General features: G+C 47.1%; 1 protein-coding gene across 1 annotated transcript; it reads right to left on the minus strand.

The window, feature by feature from the left end:
- Positions 1 to 1525: 1525 nt before the first annotated feature.
- Positions 1526 to 24306, minus strand: LOC112258529 (histone acetyltransferase p300-like). The gene is given in 31 exon segments (XM_042326811.1): positions 1526 to 3696; positions 3699 to 5979; positions 5982 to 6671; positions 7186 to 7467; positions 7677 to 7838; positions 8024 to 8191; positions 8409 to 8688; positions 8810 to 8956; positions 9594 to 9744; positions 9874 to 9941; positions 10032 to 10109; positions 10236 to 10292; positions 12017 to 12097; positions 12671 to 12759; positions 13517 to 13756; positions 13857 to 13975; positions 14158 to 14578; positions 14851 to 15327; positions 15635 to 15877; positions 16096 to 16178; positions 16425 to 16502; positions 16726 to 16813; positions 17092 to 17209; positions 17907 to 18041; positions 18207 to 18312; positions 18681 to 18914; positions 19248 to 19361; positions 19529 to 19835; positions 20002 to 20175; positions 21207 to 21796; positions 23795 to 24306. Coding segments are annotated over 31 exon segments (8250 nt in total). The 5' UTR covers positions 23889 to 24306; the 3' UTR covers positions 1526 to 3601.
- Positions 24307 to 26240: the final 1934 nt, after the last annotated feature.

The raw sequence follows: 26240 nt of genomic DNA on the forward strand, positions 1-26240 counted from the left end.
GAACAGTTGATGTTGAGATGTGTCCATTACTTGAACTCTGTAAAGCATTTATTTGGGCTGCAATTTCTGAGGCTGGTAACTCAAATGAACTTATCCTCTGCAGAAGAGGTAACTCTGGGTCTTCCATTCCTGTGGCGGTCCTCATGAGAGCCAGTTTCATCATAGCGCTTGGTTTTTGTGACTGCACTTGAAAATGTCAAAGTTCTTGAAATTTTCCATATCGACTTGACCTTCATGTCTTAAAGTAATGATTAACTCATTTCTCTTTACTTATTTGAGCTGTTCTTGCCATAATATGGACTTGGTTTTTCACCGAATAGGATTGTTTTCTGTATATGCTTGTCACAAACACAACTGATTGGCTCAAACTCATGAAGAAATTCCACTTTTAACAAGGTACCCCTGTTAATTGAAATGCATTCCACTGGACTACCTCATGAAACTGGTTGAGAGAGTGCCAAGCTGTCATCAAGGCAAAGGGTGGCTATTTGAAGAATCTCAAATATAACATATTTTGATTTGTTCAACACCTTTTTGGTTACTACATGATTCTGTGTTATTTCATAGTTTGTCTTCACTACTATTTTACAATGTAGAAAATAGTAAAAATTAAGAAAAACCCTCGAGTTAGCTGTTCTAAAACCTTTGACCGGTAGTGTACATAAGTGTCAAAACCCGCAAAAAATTCCATTACACCATGGCCTGCCTGTCAGTGTATATATTTTTTTATACATTTACCATATTCAATGCTCATTGTAATTGCGCACACATTGATGTCAGACATGCACCTACCCCAATGTGCTGTTGCTGATGACTAGGATAAGTGCAGGAGCAGGACAAGACACCCTCTTTTTGACTGATGACTGACATAACGGCATGTACGCGATGGGCTTATATAATTAGGATTGTCATAATGCTTCTTGACGGTGTCGAAGTGTATTTTCTTAGTCCAAGTAAAATGACACAGGGTGGTCATAATGCTTCATGACATTGTCAGAGTATTTTCTACAAGTTATTTAAAATATGACAATTTATTACAACAAAGGATAAACTTTCAAGAGAAAGGAAACTTGTTGGTTTTGACTTATGTGGGTCTCATAACCAGCCATAAAATAACACTATGTCACAACAGGTGTAAATATGGGTCATTAGTGTTACATGGTGTCAAGTGTTACCTATTTTTCTTCGGATTAAACTATGCGCTAATGCGGTAGCCATGACAAGACTCGTTTGATATTGCCAAATGTGGTTAGTTGCTTAAATATTCAATGCTGAGCAAAGACATTTTGCACTTTATGGCTTGTCTAATCAAAAACCATTGTCTATAACTTGTCAATGTCTGAGATTATTTATATTGTACTAAAAATAAATGGATGTTGAGCTTTAATTGTTCATTTGTGACGGATTTCTTAATTTATCGGCGGTCACGTGGGCCAGATAATGAAGTAAATGTGTTGTCCGTGCAACCAATGTACGATTGGCTGAATCATGTTACTGTAGCTTGTGTAAATAGACATTACAGGTATTTTTCCAATGGTACAAACATACTTTATTGTACAATTAAATTATTTGCAAAAAAAAAATACAAATCAGACCACCAAAATAACTTAAATTTGAAACTAAAGAAATGGAGCAACAGTTATTTTCTGCTTTCTTTTAGCACAAGCACCAAAATATGTAGAGAAAAGTGGTCAAAGATTCCATTTGAACACTAAATATTAAATAGTCTTATTTCCAGTCTCTTTAGGAAGAAACACAAACTAAACAAAAGTTCAGTTACCATGGTTTCTACAGTGATTCAGTATGTATACATTTATATGCATGTACATCTCTTCAAAATGGCATGATATACACAAACCCGCAGTATCAATGACTGCAGTGTCATTTTGCATCACATCTTTAATACAAAAAGTTTAATCTAATTCCTGTAGCTTCAAGTTTTATATAGATATAAAAGAAATTAAATAATATATCTATATATAAAAGACTGTCTTTTTATATAAAATAAGTCTCAAGATATTGCCACTTTTTTCCCCCTCCCCCCAAATCCCAACCTATACAGAAAAATAAGTGAACTTGTGAAATCTAATGACCAATTCATTGTCTGACCACACTAATAAGCCTTCTCCCTGGTATTGTGTTGCGCATGTGAATGTGTTGGTGATCACAGCAAACAAGATGTGATTTGTTAGAATAACCGAAGTTTGTCAAAAATAAAAGGCGCATTGGTGCTCATATGAGCTACACCCCATACTGTACCTTACAGAAGCCTCAATACTTTCAATTTGGGAGGAGCCCGAGTTGCTAGGAAATCAAATCAAAAGGAGAAAAATCTATAATTGTGTCTCTCTGCTCATCCTAGGTTAAAGGCTGTTCATTTTATTACAAAAACAGCATTTCATTAAAGTCCAGTTCTTTGTACAGTAATATTAGATTACACCCAATGGTGCAGGGCAAAAGACAAGGGGGATGTGACTAGGAGAGGTGGGAAAGGGCAGCATTGTTGACAAGAAAACTGTTTTTTTTTTAAAGAGGCGAGTTTATAGCTCGAAAACCCCGCTACACATTCCCCATTGCCATATCCCCGTTTCATTTCATGAGGGTATGCATGTACACACGCACACAGCCATCAATCTATCCGAATCAGCTGGCAACATCCTCAGTAAGTTCATCCATCATTCTGTAGTAAGTGTGGGGGTAAAAGGGGAGTGCACATTCGTGGGAGAGAAAAAAATAAAAAAGTTGAGACACGGGGAAAGATGTGTTCACGTAGAAGATCTGGGCGTCAAAACTGGAAGCTTCTGACCTGAGACAGTCAGTCCAAGAGGGAGATCAGCCAGTGTTCAACACCCTCCCCACAACACTAAGTTTAACTTGGATTACAAAACCAGAAAAAAAAAGTCAAAAAAAATAAAAAATTTAAACTCACCTTTCTCAATCCTCTCGGTTTTTGGACAGTCCTTTTCAAAAATATATTCTGTGAAATGTAGCAGTCGCAAGGTACATTTACCGAAAAAAAAAAGTATTTCCCCCCCAAAAAAGGCAGGAAGATATGTTGATGTTTGTTTGTAGATACAGCAAAAATATTGATCATTATAATATATTTATAAAAAATTAAAAAAAATACTTCTGCAAAACAGATACAATCATGACTGGTTTTATGAAGGAAAACAGAACAATAAAAAAGGTCCATTGTATTAGCTCACTAATTTTCCACCACATTTAAAATCTTAAAAATACGTGTAAAAAAAAAAAAAAGCAAAAAAAAGCAAAAAAAATTCTGTCCCCAAAAATATTACTTGTGTCATATACTAAGGAAGAACTCACACATCCAGAAACTCCTTACACACAATTGGCAAAAATGTTATATATATATATAAAACATAAACAGCAATAACTTACCATTTGTTTAATTTATTCATTTATTGACTTGTAGATTTAAAATGTTGCATCTCCCATAGGAAGTTAAGTTCTTTTCATTTATACATCAGAAAAATATTAAATAAAAATACCTTTTAAAACTGCCATCCCCCTTCCATTCAATCCCAGCAAGACCCATGAAGGCAGTTCTTCAGACCACTGAGACAGACGTGGTAGTAGGTTACATAATGTCTAAACTGTTGTGGTTAATGTTCGTCCCCAGGTCCTGGTTGTTATTACCCAACATGTCCGATTGCCCTGGGCCATGCAAACCCCCATCCCACTTATCTGGGACATCATAGCACTTGGGTCCGAACCAAATGTACCCAGGTCCCCAGAGTTAGTCTGTTGTTGTTGCTGTGACAATTGTTGTTGTGGGTTTTGGGAGGCCACCATGCCAGGGTGGTGCTGGGAGAGGTGACCTGGGTGTGGGGAGCCTGTCTGGGTCTGGGGGGAGATGCGGTGAGGGGAGGGCTGGGGCTGCATGCGTGGCGAGGGGCTGGAGTGGGGCGGCTGGGACTGTGGCCGAGGGGAAGGCTGAGGAGAACGCACCTGGTTACTGAGAGATTGACCGCCCAGAGCCTGGCCCTGGAGGTGGGGGTGTGGGGACTGGGCCATCTGCTGCTGGGGGCTCATAGGACTGCCGTGCTGGGCAGGCGAGCCCCCTCCTAGGTGCTGCTGCTGGAGGAGTCTCTGGTGGAGGGCCTGCTGGAGAATGGCATGGGAGGACTGGGGCTGGGGGGGACCACCTTGGCCTTGTTGGGGACCCTGCTGCCCCTGTTGGAGCTGCCCAGGCCCCGCACCCCCACTATCCTGTTGCTGCATCTGCTGCATCTGCATCTGGTGCTGCAGCCTCTGTTGCAGGGCTGTGGCTACCTGCTGGGACATGGTTCCAGGGTAGCCCTGCCCTTGCTGGCTCTGCCCGGGACCCGGTTGGGGCCCCTGCCCCCCCCCCTGCTGCGGCCCTCCTCCCCCAGACTGAGTCTGGCCAGATTGACCAGGCTGGCCTTGCTGCATGAAGCTCTGCTGGCCCTGACCCTGCTGTTGGGGGGGCTGCTGGAACTGACCATTGTTACTCATCTGTTGTTGTTGTTGTTGTTGTTGTTGCAGGTGCCTTCGCATCAGAATCTCTCTGAACTGGGGAGTCATGTTGGACATTTGGGTGCCTTGGCCTGGCATCCCGCCTTGTTGTTGCTGCGGTTGTTGCGCTGCCATTTGCTGCTGTTGCTGCAAACTCCCAGGCAAGAGGGGGCGCTGCAGCTGTTGCTGCTGTTGTTGCTGTTGTTGCTGCTGCTGCTGTTGTTGTTGCAGTTGCTGCTGCAGTTGCTGCTGCTGCAACTGCTGTATCTGAGCCATAGTGGGTATATTTCCTCCTCCCTGGCCCATGTTCATACCTGCCTGGGCCGCTCCAGGATTTACATTGACCTGCTGACCATCCATAACAACTTGGTTACCACCAGGCCCAACTCCTACCCCACCAGGGGCCCCCTGGAACCGCACACCTCCAGGCCCCCCTCCTGGGCCTCCTCCCGGTGCCCCAGGCACCCCTGGACCTCCCTGGTATCGGGCGGCTCGCTGCTTGATGAAGGCAGCCATGAGGAGGGGGTTGGAGCGGAGGATGTTGAGGACCTGTTGCTGCTGGCCGGGGGAGCTGGGAGAGCGGAGGGTACGCAGGAGGTCCTGTAGAGCTGCCTGGGGGAGGTTCCCTGTCCCCACCATTGCCGCCGCCGCCCCAGCCACGCCACCTTGAACTCCCATCAACCCCATTAACCCCCCTTGCCCTGCCTGCTGTTGTTGCTGGGGCTGACCTTGCTGTTGTTGCTGCTGCTGTTGTTGTTGCTGGGCAAGCTGCCGCTGCTGCTGTTGCTGGGCTAGCTGCTGCTGTTGCTGCAGTGTCAGGTGACCCATCTGTCCCATCATGCCTTGCCTCTGCTGGGGAGTCATCCCACCAGGGCCTCCCCACTGCTGTTGGTTGGGGTTCTGAAGTCGGGCCTGCTGCTGGAGCTGAACCTGAGGGGGGATCTGGGACTGCTGCTGCATGCCTCCTGGCCCCACCACCATCCCCTGCTGCTCCATCAGGGTCCTCCCTGCCAGACCCTGGCCCTGGGGCCCTACCATAACTGCTCCTGGGTGGGCCATGCTCTGCATCTGGGCCTGGGGGTTCTGGTGGTGAGGGGGGATCATGCCTCCACCCTGGGCCGCCTGCTGCCTCTGGAGGATCTGGGCCTGGGCCATCTGACGCTGGGTCTCTGCCACACGCTGGATCTTCAACGCTATCTCCACCGCTGCCGGAGGAGGCCCCTGCTGCTGCTGCCCCTGGGGCATAGAACCCTGGCTAGGGTTGGTCTGCTGCTGTGGAGGGGTGGCTGGGCCCAGACCAGGTTTACCCAGGGACTGGTGGAGGGGCGAGGCTCCTGGAGGTCTAGGGGTGTAGGGGGGCAGACCTCCTGGGTGCTGCATCTGCTGGACATTTGGAGACTGGCCCTGTTGCTGCTGTTGGAGCTGTTGTTGGACCATCTGTTGCTGCTGAGGAGAGTTAATCATTCCCCCTCCCCCTGCTGCTGCAGCTGCATCTGCTGCTGGAACTGGTGCTGCATGTGGTGCTGCTGGGGCATGCTGCCCTGCTGCTGCCCCGGGGGGCCCTGGCCCATCCCCTGCTGGGGCATGTTCCCCTGGGTGGGGGTCTGAGGTGTGGGGGGCTGCGTGCCCACAGACATGGGGGTGCTGGGCCCTGTGGTGCCGTTGTTTCCCGGAGATGGTAGTCCACCGTTTCCCCCCGGTCCCGGAGGTGGCTGACCCACCCTCTGCATGCTGGCCATCCTCCTCCGCAGCATCTGGGCCTGCTGTAGCCGATGCTGGAGCTGCTGCTGCCTCAGCTTGTGCTTGATGTTCAGACAGAACGGTACGGGACACTTGTTCTCCTGGCAGTGCTTGGCATGGTAGCAGCAGAGAGCGATGAGCTGCTTGCAGATGGGGCAGCCGCCGTTGGTCTTGCGCTTGCAACCTTTGGTGTGCTGCACCACGCGCTTCATCTTCTGGCAGGACGGCAGGCTGCAGTTGGCATTGCGACACTGGCAGGCGTGGACCAGAGACTGGATGCAGCGCTGGATGCTGAGGCGCCGCGAGTCCCCGGGGTTGGCAATGGACGAGGAGGCTGCGTTGTTGCTCTCGTCGTCCAGGCCCAGACCCAGCTTCTCCATCTTGTGGATGTGGCCCTTAGTATTGTAGCAGGTGATGCACAGGTCATAGTCCTGGGACAGAGAGGGGAGAAAGCATGTGTTGGTTACTACTCCACATGTTATTCATCAATTTATAAGTTCAAAAATGTATGTAGCTAGTTTTAATGTCCTGTAGCCCTAGGCTACTTGATGTATTCTATATGAATGGCGTGCAACTCTCCGCAGGTGCATCATTTCAACCACAGGCTTCACAATCATATGTAAAGTGCTGGTGCCATTTGCTCAATATTGGATGAGAAATAAAATGTTATACCCTGAAAACTTACTCTCCTCTTTGATAATGGTAGTTGCTTTAAAAACAGTTTTTCCACAATTGCAATGTGTAAATGTGGTACAATGGACATATGCTTGCGCTTATCTCTCCCCCTAATTAGTGTGCACATGGGAGAGGCAGTGAAACAGGAACAGGGCATCGAATTTGTTTTAGGAAATAAAACATTTTTAAAAAAAGAGGAAGGCATCATCCCAGCTTTACCCATCCCCTCTTCTGTCCTCCTCCCCTTCTAACCCTCCACCAGCCCCTCACCTCGCAGACGGTGCAGTGGTAGCGTGTCTCCACATGGCCCTTGCACTCATTGCAGGTGTAGACGAAGCGGTCCTGGCTCTGGTTGTGGAGCTCCACCAGCATGCACATGGAGCTCCACTTGGACCTGCGCAGCGAGCTGAACTCCAAGTGTTTGTCCCGGGCCAGGGTGAGGAAGGCGTCGCGCCCATCCATCAGGTCGCAGGCCATCAGGCCGTCGGGGTCCGTAATGGGGCCCAGCGTGTTGGACATGGGTGCTGCTATCAGACGGATCACAAAGAATACCTGGCAAGGAGAGAAGGGTTAACACAGAGAAGAGTGAGAAGATACTGTCTTAGTGGAAAGTAGTTTTGGGTTTGCGAAAGTGACTCGTTCAGCCGGTCCTAAAATCTGATTCTCACCAATTTACGCCAAGGGAGCCTGATTCACTACCTAATGTTTGGAACTTATGTTCAGAAATATATTAAAAACATTCAATGGTCTCTTCCTCCTACCTCTTTGTGCTTCTCCATGCTGGCGTAGAGTTTCTGAGAGAGGTCATTGGACACGTTGGGCAAGCCTGGCTTCTTCTTATTGGCTCGGCTCATACTGCTCTTATTCTTAGAAGTCTTCTTGCTGTTCTTCTTCTTGGCGTTCTTGCTGTCGCCCTTCGTGGCCTGGAGGTGAATTACACACAGTAGTAACCCTTTTTGATTTAGATCAAATGTAGAAATGCAGTTCATACAAGCATCAATTTAACATTTTGTATTTAAAAGTTCAAATTTAATCACATTGAAAGAGATCAAAAGACCCATAAGAACACACAGCAATGTACCTTGTAGTAAATACCTATCCCACTTACATCTACGCTCTCGTTGGAAGTACTGTTTTCCTCTCTCTTCCTCTCCTCCTCCTCCTGCTCCAGCTCCTTGATGCTCTCCTCTAGCACGTTGGGCCAGAAGTCCCCCTCAAAGTACGGCAGCTCCTTGGCACTGGTCAGACGGTCCTCCGTGGCCTGCTTGAAGATGTCCTGAGAGAGGGAGAGAGATTAAACCTCCACTCGTCCTGCTTTATGTAACAAATGCATAACACCAAAACATGAGCAGTGATAAAAATTGTGCTCCTTCTCAGAAGCCAATCCATGACTCTGTCCTTGTGCGCTCAACCCCTCCACTTGTGGATGGAGCCATTTAAAATTCAAACTCTGTCCCTGCATGGAACCCTCAAGCCTTCCTCAAGACTCTTACCTTGAAGTCATGCACTATGCGCTCCGCCACAGCCTTGTCCAGCATCTTCCTATACCACTCCTGTAGCCTCTTGGGCTTGGGGATCTTCTGGTCCATAGGGTGACAGTGGAAAATGTAGTCATCCCCTTCACTAGGTGGGCACGCCCAGATGTGACCCGTCGTGTACCCCAGCTTCTTGACATACTCCAGGTAGCCAATGAGAATCTCATGGTAGACGCCCGTCCTCAGAGAACGAGGCTGGAAGAAGTGAACACTGTCCAGGTACGAGATGTACACTCGTCTGGGGTAGACAAGTAGGCAGAGAGAAAAAGATTAAAGATGAGGTCAAGTCCTTTGATGCATGTACATATAACTGCTCCCAACTGAGTTAAGATAAAATGGACCCTTAACAGAACCATTACCTCTGATTGGGAGGAGGGCAGTCCGAGCCATACTCCTGTACATGCATGCCGAAAAAGCAGACGTCAGCACCATCGATGTCCTCAAAGGCAAACAGGGCTTTCGTTCTATATGGGAACGACTCACACATCTCCCCAGTGTCCACAAACCTGGAGACACGACAAGAGTGAGACAACTGATGCATGCAGCCCAACAGGGTTAGGTAGGTTACTTTCTAAATGTAATCCGTTAGTAACTAGTTACGGTCATCAGTAACGTAACCTGATTACTTCGTTACTTTTAGATTACTGTCCCCTTAAGATGCATTAGAAGGGAAAAAGGATCGCCGACTTGTGATCAGACTCTCAGGTGGAACAAACTTAAAATGTACGCCTTCAATGTTGAATTGAATTTCATTGTGAAAACAGGATGTCAATGCATTTATTCTCAAACATCCTTTCTGAATTCAAAAGTATCTAATATAACTGCAATATTGTTGCTTTTAACTGATTACAGTTCACTTTTTTGTAATCAGATTACATGTAATCAGTTACTCCCCAACCCTGCATACCAATATCTTCAGAACTTCACCATCTAACAATTCTGGGGGGGAAAACACTTCTCAAAATTTGAGTTATCCAATCCTCTCAATGTACAAAAGTGCCTAGGGGCTAGTGGCTATGGGTTGATTTTGGCTTCAGCAAATTACTACATTAACCTCACTTGTTCCACCACTACCATTATCCCTTTCTCCTGTTCCATTTCTTCAGGGTAACACCACCCCCCACCATGGTGCCTGTCCCTTACCTGGACTTCATGCCTGGTTTGACCTCCACCACCTTGTCAGAGACGTGGACGACTCGGATAGTGACGTCACCCGACTCAGGGTGGCTCTGACGTTTCAGGAAGTCATTCACCCTCGTCTCCAAATAACAGCCCAGCTTAGTGTGGGGCAACCCTGGAGAGAGGGAGGGAGAGGAGCTTAGTTTAGTTACAAGTAAGCTAGGTAAAGAGGGATGAACTACATCAAAATGGACATGGGTAAGTGATATTTAGATGAATTTTTGATAAAGACATTGGTACTTACTTTTGGCGGCATACTTGTTCTCTCTACGCGTCTTATTCAACTTCTTTAAGCAGCCATCACAATTAAAACTGGTAGGAGAAAGAGTTCATTAGAGAAACCAGACTCTTACACGCAAACTGCCTCATCTTTCCTAGGTTACAGGGCACACACAGACTTACCCTAACGGCCAGATCGTGTCGTTGTGCAGGACACAGATCTGGTGCATCTTACGTCCACAGTCCATACATTCCACAAGCCTGCAGAGAGGAACCAAATCAATCACTGCGACTACTTACAACTGCACAACTACATTGTGCTCACAATGCAATCACAACATGAATGCAATTACTCAACAAGATATTTACTTCTAATGGTGGACTTACAATTCAGGGTCCAATGTGTCATTCTTCTTCTTCTCAAACTGATCTTTACCGATGGAACTGAAGTGAGAAAGAAGAAATGCCACCCCCAGTCAACGTCCGCAACCAGGCCACACCCAGTCAAAAGCCTCATGAGTTTTTTTTAATGAAAATGGAAAAAGGTAAGATGGATGAACCACAGCCTAGGTGGTTCCCAACCTTCTTTGAAAGATTTTACTGAGTAACAGTTCATGAGGAAAATCAGTCAATTGAAATAAATTAATTTCACATGACTGGAAATACAGATATGCATCTGTTGGTGATTAAATATTTAAAAAAATGTAAATCACACACACAAGAAAAGGGCCTCAGAATCTCATCATGGTATTTTTGCGCATTCAAATTCCCAATCGATAAAACGCAATTGTGTTCGTTATCCGTAGATTACGCCTGCCCATACCATAACCCCACCATCAGCAAACTGCTGCTTGCAAATTCTCTGAAACGATGTTGGAGGCAGTTTATAGTACAGATATTAACATTCAATTATCTGGCACATTTTAGAGTGACCTTCTTGTCTCTAGCACAAAGTGCACCTGTGTAATAATTATGCTGTTTAAACAGCTTCTTGATATGCCACACCTGTCAGGTGGATGGATTATCTTGGCAAAGGAGAAACGCTCATTAACAGGGATGTAAACACATTTGTGCACAATGAGAGATGTGTATATGGAACATTGTGTGTATGGAACATTTCTGGAGAGCTTATATTTCAGCTCATGAAACCAACAATTTATATGTTGCATTTCTATTTTTTGTTTAACTATTGCCACAGCTCATGATAAAAAAAAGGAATTTAGTTTTGAACGTTTGAGCTAGAGTCAAGTGTTTCTCTGCATTGTAAAGGTAAACCACGAACACAAAGCCATGCTTGTGTGCATGTGTAACTTCGCTGTAAAGTGCCTGGGCTAAATGGTTCTCACTGGCAAAGTCAAACGACTTTGCTCATGATGAGTGCCCCTCAAATGATACAAATGTAACAGCCTGAGCACACCAGACTTGAAACGACAATACAGATGTAACAAAGTGCTATTCAATGTATTTATCTGAGAGCCACTAGTGCTCCCAAGTCTAAATTCAACAGGTCACGTTTACAAATGAGTGCAATTATTATTATTTTTATTAATTAAGAAAGGGTTCACGGCACAAATGAGCACTCCTCAAGGAACACCACTGTGCCAAAGCACACCGGATGAAAACCACTGGTCTAACCTTTACAGGATTTCCCAACCCTCTCCCTCGGCCCCCTCCCGTTAAATAAATACATCAAATTCTAAAATCACCACAAGGTGGGAGCATTTGATTCTCTGGCTGTGCCCTCGTCAAACATTTCATATAGAAAGTATAAGACTCATGAAACCTGCCAGATATCCTGGCCAGATTTTTAAATACGCCGTGTTTTCATCCCAATCGTGATTTACTAAAAAGAGATGCTGCAAAACAGATGTAGGGCTATAGAGGAAGACCCGTCTGAGAGGTGAGACAAACACGAACAGCAGCAGTACAGATGTACAATAAAACCAATCACCTACTGCAGAAGACAGAATACCACAGAAAACATAGAAATGGAAGGGAGACATTCACAAAATATTACCAATAACAGCAAATGAAGGTACTTTAAGCAGATATGAGGGAGAAGCTTGGCATATGAGGAGTCAAATAATAAAAGCCTAAATATAAAATCAAATTTACGTTAAAACTAAAAGACAAGTTGAGGGAAGGCTAGAGGGTAACGTTCTACTCACGTCGGAGGCTGGGAGGGGTCGTCTCCTAGGGACACGTTGTCCCCCTGGATTTCGTTGAAGCACTTCTCACAGAAGTGGTACCTGTCAGCAAGAAGCCCAAATTTTGGTGAACTACACCGTTCCCCAACAGCACAGCCAATCACAGAGAAGGCACGGGGAGGCAGCCACCAATCAGGGCAAGGCATGGCAGGACAGGGCGGGAGCAAGCACGCAGGAGGAGCGCAGAGTGGGCGGGGCAGGGGTCGTCGTCAGAACAGCCAATCATGATTCAGGATTGAAGGGGAGGGAGGGGTTTGGAGGCGCATGATTGGATCAGACAAAAGCAAGCCAATGCAGATGTCACAGGCATTGACGACAGGGGGAGAGGACCGAAAGGGTTGGATGGTGAGGAGAGGGAGGACAAGACAACAGAGCAGAAGGCCGAGGCAAAGCACAGATTAGCATTTGGACATGAGAAGATGAGCAAAACCACCACAGCAGCGACAGAATCAACTGGAGGGGGAAGGAGGGGAAACATGGGACAATGCAGACACTGAACAGATATGAAAATGAAGTGGCAAACCATTTATTTCCATAGAAACACAATTCAACATAAAATAACTTTTCTATTGATCACCGTGTGTGTCACTCAGATTCCCCCCCCCCTCTCCATACCTGTTCTGGTAGCTGAAGTAGGCAGCGTCCCGGGGTATAGTGCACAGCTGCTTCCCATAGCAGCACAACGTCTGGGGAGAAAACTCCAACTGAGGGAGGAGAAGAAAGTAAAGAGAAAGATAATTTATTGTCTAACACTTACTTAAACCCAAACTACATTTTCAAAATAGTTTGGCCCTTCAATACCAGGAGGAATATAATATTTGTACAGAGCTTTTCAGTACAGGTTAAAAAAAAGAAAGAAAGTGCTACCCATTTTACAAATGTAAGTAGTAACAAAAAGACTGGAGCAAGGAGAATGAAGAGATGGCTAATTACAAATCTGCTTTTTGTTACACATTGCCAGGAGTTTGACCAGACCATGCGACTAGGGAAACATGATCATGAGCACCATTAGACCCAAGAGGACAGACTATATACAGCCTCTGCCCAAAGCAATAGAAAAAAGTTTTGGCGTCATCATGGGTCACTTGGTTAGGCCAGAGGAATGGGTCAGTCCTGGCTCACATGGACCTTCAGGCTCACTGTCACAGCCCCGACCGCCACACCTTGTTTTCAAGAACGGAGACGCTTAAGTCATCCCTGTTGACCACTTTGCTTAGCCCATTCAAGAGCAAAGTCAGAAATAGCTGCAAGGTTATGCTCAAAATTAGAAAAAAAAAGTGTTGAAAGTTAATATGGCGGTGTGTTATGCCAACGCTGAAATTAGCCAAGCCTCGTCTCCATGCACAGAATGGGATGTGAAACTAATGACGTAATAGCCACATCTAGCCTGACACTGTACGTCACACACCCTAGTAACCAAACCAAACACATAACTCCCCCCGCATCACACTCCCATTTCACCTTCCGGCCACAGCAGTAGCCCAGGTTGACCATGACGGGGTCTATCTCAGCCTCGAACACCTCAGCCAGCTTGGAGCAGTACTTGTAGACGCGGGACGTCTTGCGGTTGTATAGCCAGGCATTGTTTAACATGACCCAGATGTCGTCCACATACTGCCAGGGTTCCTGGTACTGACCCGTGTCAAGCTTCCGCTTTATAGTGGACAGGTCCATGGGGGTCTTCACTATGTCAAAGTAGTCCTGGGGAGGGAGAGTTTAGGTTCCTTTATTATTCCACAAGTGGGAAATTGGTTTGGCTAGCTTCACATGTAAAAAGCACATTTTCATATGCAGTACATACAGGTATGCCCAGTAGGTGAGGGTCAACAGGCTGTCTGAAGGGCAGAGACTCTGGGTCCTGTCTGTATAGAGATTCCAGGGTGGGTATGAGGGCCTGGCGCAGCTCCTCTGGCTTAAAGACTGAGAGAGGTAGAAGGAGAAGAGGTGAAAAGAGTAGAGGGGGAAGGAGAGGGGTAGAGAGACAAGGTTAGGGTTCAAGTCGGATTCAGAAACAAATAACGGTATACATTTTTAGAAGCAGAAACAGATTGTGTGGTTATAGAAACAACTCAGTACATATGCCATCACAAAACAGTTCTTACTCTTCCTCTTATTCTGGGCACCAGACGGTGTACCAGGGGACTCGGATCCCTTCTCTTCCTCTTTTGGCTCCTTCTTCACCTCCGGCTTCTGGTCTTCAGTCTTCACCCTGTCTTCACTCTTTACCCCCACCAATGACGACATTTCCATGGGAACACCTTTGCCCCCACACTCCTCTTTCTTCACCCCCTCCATTTTGATGGGTTTGTTCTCCATCTTGACGTTGGATAACTTCCCTCCCTTGGAGCAGCCTTCCTCCCCGTCGTCCTCCTCATCCTGCTGCTGCTTGACCTCCGTCTTGGGGTCCACGGAGGCCGAGGCATCCGAATGGGAGGCCTGCTGGGAGGCTGTGTCCACACTGCTGACCGAAGCTGGGGTCAGAGCCTGACCGTCCTGGGGCTGGAAGCCCCCCTTCTGGGACATCTTGGGGGGAGGGGGGGGTTAGAAAATAATTGATATCACAAGAGAATGCAACAACCCCCATGGGAGTTAGTGAAGGTGAGGAAATTGACAGGCAACTGAGTGCAGTAAGGTGGGTGAGAGGAAGTTCCAAAACAAATCATTAGTACATTGGCTGTTAACTGTTCCATTTTGTGATTACTTTTGTAAAACTGGTACTGAATCAATGTACTATTCATACCACATGTTGGAAATATAACTGTACATTTCTACATGATCTATTAAGTCAATCTCACCGGAGTGCGAGGCGTGCGAGGGAGCTGGCCTCCATGTGGGTTGGGGGTTGTGGAGGGGTGACCAGGGTGCGATGGGGTGGTGGACCCCGCCCCCATCCCCTGCTGCATGGGCTTGTTAGAGCCTGGCCCCTGGCTGCCGGGCCCTAGCTGCTGCTGAGGGCCTGGGGGGGCCAGCTGAGACGGGTTGGGGGTGTGGGGCTGGGGGGTCTGTGAGCCCGCTAGCCTGGGTGGCGTTTGGTGGGGTGTGGGTGTAAGACTGCGGGCGGGGGAGGGCGAGCTCTGGCGCATGGCCGCGAGGTGGGGGATGGAGTTGGGCTGCTGGGCGTTGTTGGACAGGGGCAGGTTGGACAAGGGGCCTCCACCCACACTCTGGGGACCCATGGGCCCCACCGAGGGGACGCCACTACCCCCGCCGACCGAGCCGGGCCCGGCTAGAGGGCTGTTGACGGGGAGAGGGGAAGGAATGGGTATCTGAGTCTGTAAGGAGAGATGAGGTATTTAGCATGAACAGTTCATACATTATTCAGACGTTAACATACATTATGTATGACGGGGGCATCCCTCCAGTGAACCTACATGAGGAAACACTAGTGTAGGAAGGAGGGTTTCACTTGTGCATGTACAGATGTGTGGGAATGTCTTAGCAATTGTGTTTAGTTGGTTTGGTGATATGGTACACAATTAAAACCAACAGCAGAACCCAATTTGTCCTTCCATTTCCTGCATCTACATAATTGAGGGCAGTGACAGACCATATAGTTCCACTTTTGCCCACCTCTCTCACCTGTACCATGCCTCCCTGGTTGCCTTGCTGGTTCATACTAGGCTGTGCCATGGCTCCCTGGTTGCCTTGCTGGTTCATGCCAGGCTGTGCCATGCCAGGCTGTGCCATGCCAGGCTGTGCCATGCCAGGCTGTGCCATGCCAGGCTGACCAGTGCCAAGGCCTGGACCGGAGCCTGGGAACTGTGCCTGGGGCAGGTACTGGCCCACGTTGGGCTGGCTCATCCTGGGGTTCCCCATGCCCATCTAAAAAGGGGACACAGACGTTGGTTTAGAACAGAGCTCAGTCCATTCAGACACTGATACTAGGGACTACTCCATGTGTTTAATCAATGTATACGTTAGTGCTATGAATCAAAATAAGATCAATTGAACACAAACTTTTGTATTTGGGTATAATTCGCCCTTTTCAAAACAACGCCCATTAAGTGCATTTTTTAAATTTATTTTTTAAGAGTACTGACCTGGTTGATGGGTGTGAGGGGTAGAGGAGGGGTCAACCTCTGACCCATAGATTGCATCCCCATCTGGTTGAACTGGTTCATACCTGAAGAAAACAAGCATGAGGATGAACACAAAGAAAACGTATTTAGGTGCTTATGCATCTAAACGTGCTGCATAATGTTGGACATAGTAACCAGGATGGCTCAAGGCACACTAACAAAGTTACAGAATAAAATATTGTCAACATGAGACAAATGTAGTAACCTCAAGTGAAACAATAAGGTATAACACCACTAAAAACAGCCCAATAATGTCTGTTTGGCAACCCCTCCTGTCCCCATGGACTCACCTGCAGGGTTCTGCATCCTATTAACCATCTGGTTGGGTCCACCGGGCCGCACCAGAGAGTGGTCAGGGAGGGGACCATCTGTAGGGGTGAAAAGATGTATTGCCACTGTTACACTCTAAAGAGTATGTGTGTCCTGTCTGAGAATCTGAATGCACATCCATTTGTGATATTACATGTGTATCCTGTCCACTCAGTGAGAGGCAGTAAGGGCATGCCAGCTGGCCCAGGGCCCTAAACCCTGTAGGGGGCCATGCCAGCTGGCCCAGGGCCCTAAACCCTGTAGGGGTGGCCACCAACATACCCTGCTTCTGGAGCCGCGTCCGCCTCTTCTCCTCCAACTCCTTCTGGATCTTATAAATCTTCTCAGCCAACAGGTGGTAGTATTCCGCCTGGGAGGAGAGAGACATACAAGGAGAAATGATAGAGTGAAGGAGACAGCGAGATGAATGAAGGTTAGGATGATAGAAGAGGGGTAATGATGAGAAAGGGGAACAGCGTAAGGGAAAGAGGGGGAAATTAGTTAACACACTAGGAACAGAAAAATACACAAAATGAGAGAAATTCTGAAGTGTATTTGTATTCCACAGACATTTGTATTGTCTAAGGGTTGCCCCCTTCTCAACAGGAACTCAGTTAAAGTCTTCACTCAGTCAGTGTAACAGCTTACCCTGCTGTTGGCAGACTCGTACATGTCCCCCTCCACCTTCCTAGCATACGCCACTAGGTTCTCCATCCGCCTGTCCTTCAGAGCAGCAGGGTCTGGGGTCGGGAAGATGGCTTGTACCCTACACACACACAGAGAGAGAGAGAGACAAGAGACTAAGGAAACTGGGGTGAGGGGATATGAACGAGAGCAGGACGCAAATCACATTTCAGTGCAAAGAGAATGAGAATAGAGAATGATTTAAGAGGAACGCTAGGGGAGATGCAGCAGGGAAGAGTGTTGAAAAGAGACAATCACACCTAGCTAGCTGTGTCTGAGCTGGGAGACAGTGGAGAGGTGCTTAGATGTGGTGAATGTGGTCAGTGTGTTCTGTCATAGTCGTTCTGCGCTGTATGAAAACCCAGAGGATGCGAGTTAACTGTGAAAGTGTCTGCGGCCTGTTCTGCAGTGTCTGGGCTGGTACATTTACCACAAATAGTTCTCTTCATATTTCCTATTTGTCTAGCAATTCAATGTTCCGTGTTCTTACAGGATACCCATCGCATTAGCTGCATTGAAACGAGAGATAGTTGTATACAAGCCAAAAACTAATGTGACCTGGCCAAGATAAAGCAAAGCAGTATGACAAAAACCAGTGTTAAACATACAGTCAATAACACAAAAGAAAAATCTATGTACAGTGTGTGCAAATGTAGAAGAGTAGTGTGTTCTGGTATAGGCTCACACGCCCCACTACAGGCTGTAACTCTTTAGCCGTATAAGAGTGTTAAGCCCTCATCCAGAAGCTATTGTCCCTCCATTCCAGCTCAGTCACTTACAGTTTGTGCACCAAGTGGTTCCTCAGGTCCTGGGTGATGTCCTCGTGCCAGCTCTTCCTCATGCCCGCTGCAGAGGGTGGGGTCGCCGTGGGCATGCATCCCATGTTACCCGCCCCGCCCGCATCACTCATCAGACTAGAACAGAGAAAAAACAGAGTTAAATTCATCACTGTATTTTATCAAAAAAGCACAACTTGGAGCATTTGATAGCACCTGCCTGGAGTGTCAGGTATGGTCAGTGGGGTTTGCACTTCAGGGACTATCCTATAAAGTATATTTGAAAGCAGGTCTGCTACTCACCCCTGGGAGTTCATGTTGAGGTGTAGCATGGTGTCCTGTAGCAGGCTGGCCTGCTGGTTCTGGGGTGAAACACCCACACCTCCATTCACTCCCATCGGGTTACCCCCTGACAGTGTAAGAAACATTAACACAGTCAATATTCAACATTACTTTTTATTTTTAGTCTCAGAGCCACCAACAAACACTACTTACAAGTCAATGATAGAAATAACTTCCCCTGCATGTTTTATTTGCAAATGACTTGACAAATGTTGACAAACAAAACGTGCAGAGATAAACGTATGCGTGCTGGAGTAATTACCATTAAAGTGTGGGGGGGGCAGCAGTATAACCTTACTACTGTGGATATTGACTGGTTACATTCTTCAATCCCCAAGAGGGACATGCACACTGTTGCTGTAGTACATCAATTATTTAAACCAGTAAAAATTAAAAAAAATACATACATTAGACTGGACTAACTAAACAGCTTACCCATGGGATTGAGCGGCCTCATGCCCGGTTGGCTCTGCAGGCCCTGTGAGGGCAGAGAAGCCTGGTTGGGCTGGCTCTGCAGGCCCTGGTAAGTGAGGCCCAAGGCAGCGTAGGCCCTCTCGATGGAGCTGGGGTCGATCTGGCTGGGGGGGTTGAGGTTTGGGGTGCTGGGCTGGCCTCCGGGCACTGAGCCCAGGGAACTACCCAGACCTACACCAGTACCCCCTAGCAGAGCTGTAGAGACAGTAGAGGGGCAGATCCATTGGTGTTAATACTTCTGTCCTCTAGGACGCATGCTATGAATACCGAGGTCAGGAACACAAGGAACTGGTCTGTCGAAGTTTCAAATATAGTCACTTACAACATATTTATACGGCAACAGATCCAGAAGTCCACGGCAGAGTTCAATCATAAGACAATATCTCATAGCATCTAGACCACTTGTATACAAACATACACACTATTTTCAAGAGTGGAAACCTGATGGCTCTTTAAAACCTAATAAGAATGCTACAAGCGCATACTACTATTACAGGAGCCAGCTGGGGGGGGGGCAGAGACACTCACACTGCTGGTTCCTCTTGTCCCCAGCGTTCTTGAGTGGCAGGCAGACCGGACAGTCGTGCCGTGTACAGTTCTTCCAGTGAGAGATGATCTGTCTGGATGAAGCACAGTGAGCCACTGGGGAAGAGAGAGGGGGGTGGGGCAGAGAGGAAAATAAAAAGGGAGGGAGAAAAGGCTAATGTGATGAGTACGTCAGACAATGGTGAATATCATACACATCTCAGGTAAAGGTGTGACAGGGAACCATCTTGCAGGTCTTTCTCTTCTGTGTTTCATCAGCTCACCTTGGCAAGATTTGCCAGCCTGGCAGTGGGTCATGTGGTTGAGGACGTTCTTCATGGTGCGGCAGTGTGGCAGGTTGCACTGGCGCACCTCCCCGTTGGCTTGCTCCCGCCGCTGGCACTTGTGTGCGTGTAGCAGGAGCACTAGTTGCTGCTGGATAAGCTTTCGCTTCTCAGGGTCGGCCGTAGGGGGCGCCCCGGCTGCTGCGGCTACAGACACGGCGGGCCCTAGGCCTCCCTGGGCGTTGGGGACCATCCCTGCAGTGCCTCCGGCTCCACCGCCCACACCTGCAGCGGACTGCTGGGAGGCCTGGGAATAGAGAGGGGAGGAAGAGAAAAGAGAACTGTGATAGTCAGTTAAGGGCTGGTCAGTGCAGTTGACTGGTACCCAAACGGTAGCACCACCTGCATAAGAAAGCTTTGTGACAGGTAAGTGAGAAGAAATACATAAGAGACTAGCTAGCCAACTTCCTAACCATGGTAGACATGCCCTGCATGGGCTGGCTCTTCTTGTCCATGCTGAACTGGGCCAGGCTGTTGGGCATGGAGCCTTTGTTCTGGAGTGGAGGGCCCAGCCCTGCTCCCCCCAGGCCTGCCTGCTGCCCTCCATAGGGGCCTCCATAGGAGCCCGGGTTACCCATCATACCCATCTAAGGAAATTTGGGGGAAGAAGAAAAATTGACATTATTTCTACATCTTTTATATGCTGCTCCAAAACAATGTGTATGAAAATGTAAGTGTTCAAGTCATTTGTGTAGTTTCAGACAGTAGCCCTGTTAAATGAACACAACCCCAGGGATATTACCCACTTACAGTGAAGAGCATCTACGCTAAAAGAACCACCATCGCCTTTCAGAGAGAGATTATTAAATCATGCTGCTTTTTTACCACTAATCAACTTCCCTTCCATTTACACACCAATTAAATCAACCACTTCTAAAGAGACAATGTACTTCATTTCTAATCAATTAGCGGCAGGTAGCGCTGGTGGGTTCAATTAACTCATTAATGATGGCTCAGAACAGGCAGACCAATTACTACTCCGCCATGCCACAGTTGCCCCACATTTCATGTTGACACGTTGGAATAAGACGACCACGGATGTGAAACATTAATCAAGGGCTTCCACGTGGCTCCCAATTTGTAGTAAAATATCACACCAGCAGTTACCACAAAGTGCTTATACAGACACCGAGCCTAAAACCCCAAAGAGCAAGCAGAAGAAGCAGCGCTGGTGTGTGTGCTCATGCATCTCCACCTCTCCAAGAACTTGAGGTTAAGTGAACATTTTCATCAATTTGCATAAATTCCCTCCTCCCCAGCTTTCTCCCTCCATATCCCAGCCATGCTCTTTCCTGTGGTCTTTCCAGCTCCCCGACAGAGCCTTTAACCATCCCAAGGTTTTGATCGCTACAACTCCAATTTGTAAGTTTTTAAACCATGATTAATACATCCTTAATAGGAGTACTGAAATGTGCTCTTTCAGCCTGCTCTCTTTTCGTGTGAATAAACTGTTGGATAATAACGTTGTGTGGGCAAAAATAACTGCTTGTAGCTTTCTTGGTCAGGGGGGCTTACGTGGGGGAAAAAAAGACACCAATCTCCCCTCCTTGGTAAAATAAAGAACAGGTCAATTAAAAAAAAACATCTCTCTCCTGTGGTCTGAAGAGTCCATACATACCTTGTTCATTGCTCCAGGTTGTTGTACTCGGAGTCCAGTCTGTCCACCAGCCCCCTGCTGCTGTTGTTGCTGCTGCAGAGTCTCAGCCAGCAGGTTACTGTTCCCCCCAATCCCCTGGTTCAAGAAGCCCATCCTGGGGGATCCGTTCATCACCTGCCCACCCATCATGGATTGCTGCTGCTGTCCGTTGCCCTTCTGGGCCCCCATCATTCCCCGATTCATGCTGCCCACCATCCCCACCTGCTGCTGCATCATGCTGGCCTGCTGCTGAGGTGAGAGGTGTTGCTGCTGGCCCATGCCCTGGGGCCCAGGGGACACCTTCATGTTTCCCAGGTGGCCCATGCTGGCCCCGCCTGTGCTGCCCACTGCGCCCTGCTGGGTGGAGGCGTGTGGAGCGCCTGATCGAAGGAGCTCGGAGAGCTGCTTGTGCTTGGCCACCGCATCCTGGCCACCCCCTCCCCCTGGGCCCATCCCACCTCCCAGGCTGGTGTGCAGTTGGCTGAGGTCCCCGCCGTTGACCAGGCCCAACTCTGAGGAGTTGATAAGCTCGTCCGGGAGGTCATGCTCCAGGTCAAACAACGATCCGAAATCTGTGCAGAGAGGGAGAGAAAGAGAGCATATGGAGAGATGAGGGAGAAAGAGCAAGACGGGATTGTGAGAAGAGGGGATTGGAAGATAAGAGAAGGAGAGGTGTGCTAGGGTACATTGCTAGCATAACAAATTATTAACAAAACCAAATCCAGTGTACTGCATTCAGACATGGTTGCATCAAATGAGGTGGCTAATTGGCATAGCCAGATACCTACATTTGTATAATGAGGAAAACCAAAGCTTTGAAATGAAGGCAGATGCCCAAGCAGACACACAACCCCACCCCCACACACAGTGGCCGACCACAGATTGTCTGTGCCGGATCTCGAGCGTGATTTTGCTCGGCAGAGACAAGTTTACACACACGGGGCTCAACACTGCATTAACACCACACAGCGAGCCAGGTTAATAGAGACCCTCTGGACCATCACCAGGGTCACTGAACAGTAGGCAACAAATGAGAGAAGAGGGCAACGTTATGCAAAGCTGTGCCAGAGTATTTAACACAACCCAGGGATGAGTCTGCTCATCACAAAATGATTACAAATTACATTGAAAATTACATATAGGCCTACAATTTTTTTTCTGGATATGTTGGACCGACACAGCATTCTCTGAACAGTATGGGGGGGATTTCAAAAGTGCAGTACATGCACTGGATTATTTTCAGTTATTAGGGTAACTTGGACCCTTAAAGTATTTTGTGTCAAGTGGCTGACTTGAGCACGTATCAGATGGACAATGGGAGGCCGTAGCTCTGCAATGACAAAATGTACGAACAGTTTCAAGTCCCATTTCAAACATGCCTTCTCACATAACTACTAGCGAGCATCTGCAGGCCATTTTAACACATCAGAGTGGTAAATAATGTGGCCACGTTCTATGGCTTTTTGTCTTAACCGTGTAATTGTTCACCTTTTTGTATAAGGTTGCTGGCCTGGATCCTCCAGTCTCTCCCACACATCTTCAGAAAAACTGACAATGGCAATTTGAGCATAACAATCACTCGGTTAGCTAGGTAGCTACATGGATGGGCCTGCTGCAGTAGCTAACGTTATCTAACGTTATCTAACTATGAAATTAACGTTAGCCAGCAATCAAACTAAGCTAGCGTACTAAATTGGAAACATGTAACTTTTCCAGGTAACCAGGTGAAGGAAACTTCAACAATTAGTTTACTAGCTAACGATATATACACACATATGTAGTTAATGATAACTATGAAATACTCTGTTGGAAAATGTATATACACATCAGACAGTGTTGAATTGTACTGTTCGTTGGTGCGTTTGAGTTAACGCGTTAGCATTGTATGGCGATGAGCTTTGTCATAACTCGCTTTGAAAGTTAGCTAGCGAGCTGACTAAATAGCTCGTTAGCAACCTACAAATAGCTCACTAGTTAGCAAAGTAGCTAGCTACTTGGCTAGGCAAGTCAAGCGAGTTGGACCATTCGTATTTCATGGATTGCCACTTAGCTAGTTTGCTAATTTATTATGAAACGTTTTTCCAACCATCATTTGCCACACCGATCAAGCGGTAAGCTTCAGCACTAACTAGCGCGTTGGCTACTTAAAAATAGTTAGCAAGCTAACGTTAGCGGTGTCGCCTAAAAGGAAGAAGTACTTGTCAACATCGGGGATCATTTAAAATGTTAACGGTGTTCCTGACATACCATTTATATTTCCCTGTATTTATTACCTAAATACCAACGACAAATATACGCTGTAGCCAACTACCCATGCAGCGAAGTAGCTATCAATCTAAGCCCCGCATTCGTAACTAGCTACAGTAGTAGCCAGCGTTCATCGTAGTGCTGAAATTACTAGCCTATCGCTAGTCAAGTCCGACATACACTCCGCTAGCTAGAGCTAGTACGACAAAAACAGTGGGGCAATCTTACGGCCCCTTCCTATTTCGAATAAAAATCACATTCAAATTTTTAAATACCAAACAAACACATAATACCCTAACAAACCAAATAAAAACAACATTTACCGTTTCCATCGCTGGCGGAAACAGACAGTGCCGGAGAGGATAGTTTAGGCCTCTTGGCTGAAGGCGGGCCAGAGTCCAGAACGTTCTCGGCCATATTTTTTCGAATTAAAAAGATATACGGTATCCACAACGGAAGACGTTTTCACGTCTTTTGAACCTTATTTTCCTTTTCGATTCCACAATTCTGACTTTTCCCCCTCCTTTTGGGGGACGAAGGGGGGGAAAGTCGCGTGTACAATATACTCCTTTCCTGGGTTCGCCTCTCGATTTCAGCTTCGGCGTATCAACCCCCTCCCTAGTCGAATTTTTTGTTCTTTATAAATTGCCAGCGGAGGAGGAGGGGGCTCGGTGTGAGAGAGAGGGAGACACACGTAGTGGCTCTCCTCTAAACTCGTATAGCTTCATCTGATGCGAGAAAATTGTCCCAAAATATATCTTCCATGTTTACACCCGTCATTTATGCCACCCTTAGCATAAAATTAACATAAGCGTCGGGCAGCAAACCCTTGTCGACTGTGGCGAAGAGGTGATGCGAAAAAAATCCAGCGCAGCTGCAATTTATTGGGGATAGAATAAATAGCTTGTTATCTCCAGGGTCTGGAAAATGCAATAGTTGAAAAGTGTGTATTTCCATACATGTATCCTATATGTTGCAATGTAGTACAAATATGATACAATGTATCTGGTTAAATCAGAATTGCAACTGCATGCATGGTGGTAAATTATGGACATGGGAATTTGAATACATTAATGGGATGTCAATGGTTGCACCATGCAACAATTTATTTCATATAACCTAGTAGAACTACACTCTTGAATACTTCTTTATAATGCGGAGGTTTTTCAGTCACCTCTCTTCTTTCCTTCCTTTGGGCCCCTGGCTCCTACCAGGCCACGTTCAGCAGCCTACTGAAACGTTCAGAATGTAAGTAAATGCAGAGCCATACAGGCCTATATATACTGGATAAATGCATATAGGACTGGCATGATTCCCAATAGGCCTATTCTACATGGCACCCTATCATTTCTGTTTTATTATATACATTTTCTGAACGTTCTGTAGTGCTTTGCTGTGTACACTATCATATCCCTATTCAACACGACAGCGAGTCATATCTCTCGCTACACAATACATTTCTTTCTGAATGTTCTGTAAGGTTGTAGCGTCTGTAACAGGCCCATGTGGACTTCATGATGATAATGGTTAGATTGTGACACATCATCTCTCACTGGCACTCAAAAGCTGAATTTGACCAACTGTGCCCAAGAACACAAAGGTAACCTGCCTAAATGACTACCGACCCGTAGCACTCACGTCTTTAGCCATGAAATGCTTTGAAAGGCTGGTCATGGCTCACATCAACACAATTTTCCCAGAAATCCTAGACCTACAAATTTGCATACCGCTCCAACAGAAACACAGATGATGTGATATCTATTGCACTCCACACTGCCCTTTCCCACCTGGACAAAAGGAACACCTACGTGAGAATGTTATTCATTGACTACAGCTCAGCATTCAACATCATAGTGCCCTCAAAGCTCATCACTAAGCGAAAGACCCTGAGACTAAACACCTCCCTCTGCAACTGGATCCTGGATTTCCTGACAGGCCGCCCCCAGGTGGTAAGGGTAGGTGAAAGATTAGGTACCTACCTACTTGGTAGGTAATCCCGAATGAATCGGGCCCAAAAATGGTCAGCTAAGATTTGGCTGTGTCGCCACCGGCGTCTGCCTACGAGGTTGGTATCAGCATACATGGCTTGAGGAAGTGACGCATTTCGGCGTCCCATCAAGAGCATATTCGGTGTAACCGGATCGGGGTCAGCGATGTCTGCAGAGAGATATCCCAAGGGTTTGGAGTTCAGAATCCCTTCCACCTCTATCAGGACGGTCCTCAAGACAGTTTCAGTGACAGTTTGGTCCCCCAGTACGACTCGTAAGGCCGTCTTTACAGATTTGATCTCTCGCTCCCATGTTCCTCCAAAATGAGGAGCTCCTGGAGGGTTAAATTTGAATGAGATTTGTTGGTCCATCAGCTGATTCTGGAGGCTGGGTTCCATGGCTTGGAAGGCTTCCTTCAACCTGGCTTCTCCTGCCTTGAAGTTCGTACCTCTGTCAGCCAGGATCTCGTAGGGTTTCCCCCATCGGGAGATAAACCGCCGTAGGGCCATGAGGAAGGCTTCCGTATCCAAACTCTCCAGTAGGGCCAGGTGGACACATCTGGTTGTCAAACACTTGAATAGAATGCCCCAGCGCTTTTCCACACGACGACCTAGCTTGATCATCAAGGGACCAAAGCAATCTACTCCTGTTGACCAGAAGGGTGGTTTAAGGAGGCGCAAGCGAGCAGGGGGTAAATCTGCCATTTTGGGCACCGTAGCTCCGGCCCGCCATTTCTGACATTCTACGCAGGCATATTGGTGCTTACGAATGGCTCCTCGTA

Source organism: Oncorhynchus tshawytscha, linkage group LG01 (genome assembly GCF_018296145.1).
Source record: "Oncorhynchus tshawytscha isolate Ot180627B linkage group LG01, Otsh_v2.0, whole genome shotgun sequence".
Taxonomy (NCBI): domain Eukaryota; kingdom Metazoa; phylum Chordata; class Actinopteri; order Salmoniformes; family Salmonidae; genus Oncorhynchus; species Oncorhynchus tshawytscha.